This window comes from Sinocyclocheilus anshuiensis, unplaced genomic scaffold, assembly GCF_001515605.1.
Source record: "Sinocyclocheilus anshuiensis isolate Anshui unplaced genomic scaffold, SAMN03320099.WGS_v1.1 scaffold43, whole genome shotgun sequence".
NCBI lineage: Eukaryota > Metazoa > Chordata > Actinopteri > Cypriniformes > Cyprinidae > Sinocyclocheilus > Sinocyclocheilus anshuiensis.
In genome coordinates, this window is record NW_015549580.1 from 939,778 (window position 1) to 949,249 (window position 9,472).

Consider the following 9,472-nt stretch of genomic DNA (forward strand, 5'->3'; position numbering starts at 1 on the left):
GAAATTATAGATCACATATTCTTATGAAAATGTTGCCAAGTTATTACTCCCAGTATAACACTTCTTTTTTCATTATGGTTTGCCCCAAGAACACATTAATATGCAAATTAGATGCAATGTATAGATTCATTGTATAGAATGGGAATACCAATTTATGGACATTTTACACACATATTGCATGTGTGTAAAGATACCTGATACAGTGTTGTTGTTAACTCTAGATATATCGAGTCTGTACACCAACATTACACATGAAAAGGGACTGAATGCTTTGAGATACTATCTTGCAGAAAGTGGTGAGGCTTCTTCTCCACCTTCGGACTTCTTAGTCGAGATGGCCTCCTATGTCTTAAAGTATATCAAATCATTCTGTTATATCTTTCATAACATAGTTGAGAAACATCTTTGTACAAAGTTTGGTTAATCAACACAAACTCAGCACACCTGAAAAAACGATAGGTGCGTAGGAAAAAAGGTCCAACAAAACTGTCAAGTCCAAAATATAAAGATGCAATTTTGCACACTATCAATTCTTGCTAAATATTGAAGTTTATTAACAAAAGCAACATTTCGGTCCACTGTCCTTCATCAGGCATATACATACTATTAAAGTCAAAACATTTTTAAATACACTCCCAACCAATGAGTGACATCGACATGTGGACCAATCACCAACTCGTACATCATAAATAACCAGGGCTCAAATATATAATTAAAAACACTTTACAACATTACAAACAGATGATATTACACAATTTAAACGCAAAGTTAATCGTTTTTGTAAAATCACAATATCAAAAATTCAAATCTTGACAGAGTTACAATATCAACCCATCTTGATCAAACAGACACTCAGATATACAATAAGAACACTTTACAACATTATATTAAATAATGCTTCATCATTTAACCCCAAGGGTGATAAAGTTTGCAAAGTCACAATCCAAAACAACTCACGTCTTAAAGGCTATCAGTGTCACCACCTCTTGGTGGAACAGACACCTTTTCAATCCCCAAGAAACGTAGGGAGGATACATCATGATTAAAAGAGAGGAAATGCGCAGCAACTGGCTAAGTAATATCTTTTCTCCTAATGGAGCTCTTATGCTCACTGATCCTTTTTTTAAATTGACCACAAAAGATTGGTTGATCCTCCTGGCCACCCTATAGTTGTCAGTCCTGTGTCTTGTGTTTTGCTCCCCACGTCTTCCATGACCCAGTTTTCCCATGTCCATTGTTTCCAATTTGATTACAGGTGTGTCTCGTCTTCCCCTGATTAAGTTGTATATAAAGTGTGTTCTGCCCATTGTTTCCTGTCCGGTATTGAATGTCGTCTCTCCCCGCTACGTGTGTGTTCCTTGTTCCATGGATGTCATTAAAGTCTCTTTGTTCAAAGTATACTCCTCGTCTCCTCGTCTCCTCGTTCCTCGCTCCGTGCTCCTCACAGTAGCGAATGTGACAATAGTGGCTCAAACCAACTCTCTTTTATCTCCTTTATTCCACCCAATATGTGGATTACTTTATTAAACCATTTGTGCAGAAATTACCTTCTTATATTAGAGATTCTACAGATTTCATTAATAAGATCTCTGAGCTACGAAATTTACCTGATACAGTGTTGTTGTTAACTCTAGATATATCGAGTCTGTACACCAACATTCCACATGAAAAGGGACTGAATGCTTTGAGATACTATCTTGCAGAAAGTGGTGAGGCTTCTTCTCCACCTTTGGACTTCGTAGTCGAGATGGCCTCCTATGTCTTAAAGTACAATTATTTTAACTTTGACAATGACTTTTACCTTTAAGTGAGTGGTACGGTGATGGGTTCGATTTTTGCCCCAAATTAATGCAAATTTATTCATGGGCCATTTTGAACATTGCTATATTTACAATCGTGATGCTAATCCGTTTTATTCCCATATAAGGAAATGGTATAGATATATCGATGACATATTCTGTATTTCTTTGGGAGACCTAGATGAGGGTCATGAGTTTGTGACTGTTTTGAATACTTTAGTAGAGGAACTATAATTTTCTCTTGAAGTGAGGCCCTTCTAAAGTTCATTTTTTTGGATATGTGGGTGTATAAATATGAAGTAAATTTGATAACCACTTTGTATACTAATGAAACTGATCGTAATACTCTTTTACTAACTATGAGTTTCCATCCTTCCTCTTTGAAAAGGGGTTTACCCAAGAGTCAGTTCTATAGACTAAGAAGGATTTGCCATTCAGATTCTGATTTTGTTGAAAAGTCTGGGATTATGAAAAAGAAATTCTTGGATAGAGGATATCCCACAAAATGTGTTAATGATGCTTTTGATACTTTTCGAAAACCACGTACAGAGTTGTTAAACAAGAAGATAAAACGTACAAAAAAAACATTAATTTACCTTTATTACTACTTATTCATAAACATCTTATCAGATAAGAAATATTTTTAAAAAACATTGGCATTTGTTATCTTAGGACCCCGAGTTGAGTCATCTTTTCCAACACCCTTCGATGACTGTGTATAAACGTTCCAGAAACTTAAGAGATCTTCTGGTGCATGCCCGTTTTCAGAGTGCTGCTCCTCTTACATCTCAAATTTTATTGAGTCCTATACAGAATGGAAATTATCGTTGTAGTAATTGTGCACAGTGTAACAATACATTTAAAACTGCTGTTTTCTGTCATCCAAGAACAGGTCGAAAATATAAAATTAACTCTGTTATTACGTGTGCTTCTACCCATGTTGTGTACCTTATTCGATGTCCATGTGGTCTGTGTTATGTGGGGAAAACATCTCGTCAATTGAAACAAAGGATCAGTGAGCATAAGAGCTCCATTAGGAGAAAATATATTACTTAGCCAGTTGCTGCGCATTTCCTCTCTTTTAATCATGATGTGTCCTCCCTACGTTTCTTGGGGATTGAAAAGGTGTCTGTTCCACCAAGAAGTGGTGACATTGATAGCCTTTTATTAAGACGTGAGTTGTTTTGCATTGTGACTTTTGCAAACTTTATCACCCTTGGGGTTAAATGATGAAGCATTATTTAATGTAATGTTGTAAAGTGTTCTTATTGTATATCTGAGTGTCTGTTTGATCAAGATGGGATGATATTGTAACTCTGTCAAGATTTGAATTTCTTGATATTGTGATTTTACAAAAACGATGAACTTTGCGTTTAAATTGTGTAATATCATCTGTTTGTAATGTTGTAAGGTGTTTTTTATTGGATATTTGAGCCCTGGTTATTTATGATGTATGAGTTGGTGATTGGTCCACATGTCGATGTCACTCATTGGTTGGGAGTGTATTTAAAAATGTTTTGACTAATAGTATGTATAGGCCTGATGAAGGACAGTGGACCGAAACGTTGCTTTTGTTAATAAACTTCATTATTTAGCAAGAATTGATAGTGTGTGGGATTGCATCTTTATACAAAGTTTGGTTAAAAATAGCCTGAAACCTAAAAACTGATTGGTGAATGAAAAAAAAAAACATTGTTTTGCCTTTACATGCCTTTTCATATCTGTTTATTTTTTTTAAATAACTTAGTCCTGGCGTCCTCTACAAAGGACAAGGACAAATAAAAATAAAAAAATAAAAATTCTCCATTTGTTTCTTATGCTAAAAACAAAGTATTTTTTTATGCTTCTCTCAGTCTAGGTATATCTTGACTGCTTATAATTAACTACTAAATACCATATTTGTTCTGTCAACCTAGGTTTGAAGATACAGTGATGGATCCATACAATTTTACAAAAAGTCCTCTCAATTACAACTCATCCGAGTATGAAGATGACTATGATGATGATGATTATGATGAGAATACAGATCTCAGGAAATCTCTTAACATCATGTCACTCATAGTCTACAGTCTGGCTTTTGTACTTGGAGTGGTGGGCAATGGCATTGTCATTTGGGTTACTGGATTCAAAATGAAAAGGACGGTCAACACAGTCTGGTTTCTGAACCTTGCTGTAGCAGACTTCCTCTTCACAGCCTTCCTCCCTCTCAGCGTGGCTTATACGGCTATGGGCTTCCACTGGCCTTTTGGCCAGTTCATGTGCAAATTCAACAGCACTCTCAGTTTCCTCAACATGTTTGCCAGTGTGTACATCCTGGTTGTGATCAGCGTTGACCGCTGTGTGTCTGTGGTGCGTCCAATCTGGGCACAGAACCATCGGAATGTGAGCCGAGCTTCTGTGGTGAGCTTTGGAGTTTGGTTATTCGCCCTGGTGCTGAGCTCACCCTACTTTGTCTTCAAGGACACTGCACCCGACCACAGCAACTCAAACATAATCAACTGCTTCAACAACTTTGCATTCTCCGATGACTATGAAACACCAGAGGTGGTGGAGATCCGTATTCTACGGCATCGTGCCATGATCATTACCCGTTTCATCATAGGCTTTGTGGTGCCTTTTGTGATCATCGTCTCTTGCTATGTGGTCATCATCCATCGTCTCCAAAGAAACCGTTCCATGTCTGGCCGAACTGGACGTCCCTTCAAAATCATTGCTGCTGTGATCACCGCCTTCTTCATTTGTTGGGCTCCTTACCATATCCTGGTGCTCATTGAGATGGTAAACCACATGAGGGTGAAATACAGCTCCACCCTGCAATATGTCACCACTGTTGGAATTCCCATTGCGACCAGTTTGGCTTTCCTAAACAGCTGCCTGAACCCATTGTTGTATGTTTTCATGGGACAAGACTTTAAAGACAAGGTGCGCAAGTCAATACTGAAGGTTTTGGAAACTGCTTTCACAGAGGAAGTTTCACGCACAAATACCTGCACAAATTCAATGCCCACTTTTCGAAACAAAGAGAACGGGAGCAAGTCTTTCTCTGATGCAGAAGTATAACAGTATAACATAAATGAAGCACTTTTTCTAAAGAAGGACTTTACAAAGTGTCTCATGTGGATCTAATGCCATCATTAATAAAAGTGAGACACATTAACCTGAAGAACTGGACCAAAGGAAATTCAGTTAGTTTGAAGCTTTACATTAAAACTGCCTTGCTCTTATGGGGAAATGCTTATGTGATGCAGAATTATTATATAAATGTGTGTGTGTGTGTGTGTGAGAGAGAGAGATTTAATGATGAATAAAAATTGCTATTGTAAGCATATATGATAATGCATTTTTTTACATGTATTAGCTTGTCTTTACTGTATAACTATTGTCTGCACATACATTTTTATAAAGTATCTTTTATTTCATATAAAATAGAATTACATTTGTTTATGTATTTCAAAAATCAAGCAAAAAGCTGAAGCTAAATAAACTTATCAATTAAGCCTCTTACTCTGGTCTCATAGTGGTCTTAATTTAGATATAATCAAAAACTGAACACTAATACAAGAGAATATTTCGTTTTTTTAACATATTCTTTTTCAAATGTGAAAATGACATGAATCATTTTAGATATTTAATAATGTAATGTGTGTAATGCATGTTGTTTCTATTCAACTAAATTACACTAAGTGTCTAAAGAGGACAGTTCACTGAATTATTCAAAGAATCTATGGATTTCTTCCAAGACTGTATTGTACAAAAATTGTAAAACCACGAAAAGCCTTGTAATACACTTTACAGAAATTTAAATCTTGTATGTACATATTTTTTGGAGTGTTAAATCTAGTCAACATGTTTGCCAGTGTGTACATCCTGGTTGTGATCAGTGTTGACCGCTGTGTGTCTGTGGTGCGTCCAATCTGGGCACAGAACCATCGGAATGTGAGCCGAGCTTCTGTGGTGAGCTTTGGAGTTTGGTTATTCGCCCTGGTGCTGAGCTCACCCTACTTTGTCTTCAAGGACACTGCACCCGACCACAGCAACTCAAACATAATCAACTGCTTCAACAACTTTGCATTCTCCGATGACTATGAAACACCAGAGGTGGTGGAGATCCGTATTCTACGGCATCGTGCCATGATCATTACCCGTTTCATCATAGGCTTTGTGGTGCCTTTTGTGATCATCGTCTCTTGCTATGTGGTCATCATCCATCGTCTCCAAAGAAACCGTTCCATGTCTGGCCGAACTGGACGTCCCTTCAAAATCATTGCTGCTGTGATCACCGCCTTCTTCATTTGTTGGGCTCCTTACCATATCCTGGTGCTCATTGAGATGGTAAACCACATGAGGGTGAAATACAGCTCCACCCTGCAATATGTCACCACTGTTGGAATTCCCATTGCGACCAGTTTGGCTTTCCTAAACAGCTGCCTGAACCCATTGTTGTATGTTTTCATGGGACAAGACTTTAAAGACAAGGTGCGCAAGTCAATACTGAAGGTTTTGGAAACTGCTTTCACAGAGGAAGTTTCACGCACAAATACCTGCACAAATTCAATGCCCACTTTTCGAAACAAAGAGAACGGGAGCAAGTCTTTCTCTGATGCAGAAGTATAACAGTATAACATAAATGAAGCACTTTTTCTAAAGAAGGACTTTACAAAGTGTCTCATGTGGATCTAATGCCATCATTAATAAAAGTGAGACACATTAACCTGAAGAACTGGACCAAAGGAAATTCAGTTAGTTTGAAGCTTTACATTAAAACTGCCTTGCTCTTATGGGGAAATGCTTATGTGATGCAGAATTATTATATAAATGTGTGTGTGTGTGTGTGTGAGAGAGAGAGATTTAATGATGAATAAAAATTGCTATTGTAAGCATATATGATAATGCATTTTTTTACATGTATTAGCTTGTCTTTACTGTATAACTATTGTCTGCACATACATTTTTATAAAGTATCTTTTATTTCATATAAAATAGAATTACATTTGTTTATGTATTTCAAAAATCAAGCAAAAAGCTGAAGCTAAATAAACTTATCAATTAAGCCTCTTACTCTGGTCTCATAGTGGTCTTAATTTAGATATAATCAAAAACTGAACACTAATACAAGAGAATATTTCGTTTTTTTAACATATTCTTTTTCAAATGTGAAAATGACATGAATCATTTTAGATATTTAATAATGTAATGTGTGTAATGCATGTTGTTTCTATTCAACTAAATTACACTAAGTGTCTAAAGAGGACAGTTCACTGAATTATTCAAAGAATCTATGGATTTCTTCCAAGACTGTATTGTACAAAAATTGTAAAACCACGAAAAGCCTTGTAATACACTTTACAGAAATTTAAATCTTGTATGTACATATTTTTTGGAGTGTTAAATCTAGTTGTGTAATATAGTAATGTAAAGTGCAGTCAAAACAAATGCAAGAATGTTAAATGCAACAATGCTTTTTGTTCAAGAATAGGAGATATTGCTGTTTCAGTTTCCAACTAAGGCAAAGTAGATTTAATCATACTTAGTTGGTAACATGAAAAATTAAAGTTGGTTTTATCTTAAATATTAACCTTCTCGTAAAAGATTCATGAAAGATGATGGTCCATTCAGTTTCAGTTTTTGAAATGGTAACAGATTCTGATTGTATTGCTATATTCAGGAACAATGAAAGAAAGGCCAGCCTTGAGATTGTGAGAATCAATTAGATTTGCACCATGTCTACAACACTTGTTTGCAGTGTAAACACATAGTAAGAAGAAATAACTTTTAACTGAGAATTCAGTGAAAAAGTTCACACTTAAGGCAATCTATTAATCCATCAACTGAATAAAATGTCATATTATATTGTTTATGATAAATAAATAAAACATGATTGAAACTGAGTTTGTGGTATAGTGTACCATAGTGTATAAATGTATTGTCTCCACCTGTAACCCATTGATTTATTATTTTTGTATGCCCAAAACTAAATTATCCCTCAGGATTAAATTGCCAGGCAGTAAATAATATAAAAAACACATGTATGTATTTTATCACATAATTAAAATCTGAACCTTCATTGCAGCACTTACTTTGCTGAACTATACAGACACAGAGAACTGGGCAGGGACGTTTTGCCTTTAACACTGGTGACCCAAGAGAGGAGTGCTATGACTCTGTAATTACTTGAATTACACCATTACACTATCACACCATCAATACTGCAATGGCAATACCAGTTAAACAGACCCTCAAAATCCTGATCCTGCTGCTTTGATGAAGTTAGGATATTATCTCATCGCTAAAAGCTATGTACTGTAACTACATGTCTAGCAGATGACAGTAATCCACCTACCAGGGTTTTTTGTTTGTTTGTTTGTTTTTTCAGTTTAACTCTATGGGAAGAATGGGTGGAAACGTTTATGTCTTAACTAGCTCATTTCAAATGGTTCTGCTGTATTAAAAATCAATTAAATATTTCATGTAATCTCAAAAAATGTTGTAAAAAATCTGCATAATTACACAATTATTTTCTTCCAGCTGTTTTGCAAATAATTTTAAATGAACCCTTACGAACATTAATGGTTTTTTTATATAGTAATTTATTATAGTAAAAGTGTACTATAACCTAGGTTTTTTGGCGTATTGATTATCATTTGCATAACCACAGTTTTACTACAAATACCATGGTTAAACTATGGTTTGTGTAGCAAAATCATGGTTAATTTGTGGTTACCATGGTTTAACTACAGCAACCATGGATTTATTTGTAGTAAAACCATGGTTAATTTTCAAAAGGGAAGTATTGCATGTCACATTGTAAGGTAAAACAGCTTCCCATAATAGATCATATTTTATTCTTCCAAAAATTATTTGATGACAACTACCCTCCTACACGGCACAGCACATGCAAGATAAAGTAAACTGTGGGTTTAAATAAAAAAGCCTCACATTACAAAATCGTCTTACAGTGTTCCAGTTCCAGCACAGACAAATGTATATAATACATAATGTAGTGCCAAATTATCTCAAAGCAACAGATTTAGATAACATGATTTAAGTAGTACATGCATGTACCAAATATCAAATGAATTAAAAACAATTATTTCTAGATTTTCCACACCCTTTCGGTGTTCCCATTAGCTGGCCATCTCCGCTCCAGTCCTGTGGGTGGCGTTAAAGCAGAAAGCACATCTCACATGAAGAAGAATGCCAAAAGGAAGCTTTCGTTTTCCTTTTCCACCTCCTTCTTTTCTCGAGGATTTATAGTTGTTTGAGATAAACCACAACTAGTTCAGTTGACTGGTCAAAACCAATGTACGATAAACGTTGAATTCGCAAGACATTGCACTACAGCTACGCACTAAACAGAAAGTAGACGGAAAGTTGCTACCCGCGTTTGAGCCTCTTCAGAAGTGACATCTATCGACGAGGTAATTCGCGGATTCATGTGCCTGTTTTCATTTGTACATACTGTGTTATGAAAGCATGGATTTTTTTGTTCTATATCCCGCACACATAACCGGTTGGGTTTTGCTTACGTATCGTAACAAGTGTGTAATCTACTAGTAAAGGCTGATTTATACTTCTGCGTCGGACCTACGCCGTAGCTTACGCATAGACGCACACCCATACGCCGTAGCCTGACGTGCACCTCTCCAAAAATCTAGCAGACCGCAAGCGCTGTG

At 36.1% G+C, this 9,472-nt stretch overlaps 2 protein-coding genes across 2 annotated transcripts in view; both read left to right on the forward strand.

Moving 5' to 3' along the window:
* The window catches only part of LOC107657616 (chemokine-like receptor 1), a 6,253-nt gene extending 1,212 nt beyond the window's left edge, over nt 1-5,041 (forward strand). Inside the window, exon 2 of the mRNA XM_016445770.1 lies at nt 3,716-5,041. Within this exon, the coding sequence (XP_016301256.1) occupies nt 3,732-4,859 (1,128 nt within the window). The 5' untranslated portion in view covers nt 3,716-3,731 and the 3' untranslated portion in view covers nt 4,860-5,041. The remainder of the gene's footprint in view (nt 1-3,715) is intronic.
* A 568-nt stretch (nt 5,042-5,609) lies between these two features.
* LOC107657595 (chemokine-like receptor 1) lies at nt 5,610-6,595 on the forward strand. Its single transcript, XM_016445754.1, has one exon. The coding sequence runs from the start codon at nt 5,610-5,612 to the stop codon at nt 6,411-6,413; it is 804 nt and encodes a 267-aa protein (XP_016301240.1). The 3' UTR covers nt 6,414-6,595.
* The last annotated feature ends 2,877 nt before the right edge of the window (nt 6,596-9,472 follow it).

Coding starts and splice junctions, on each gene's coding strand:
- LOC107657595 (XM_016445754.1), top strand. CDS start 5,610: ATGTACATATTTTTTGGAGTGTTAAATCTAGTCAACATGTTTGCCAGT.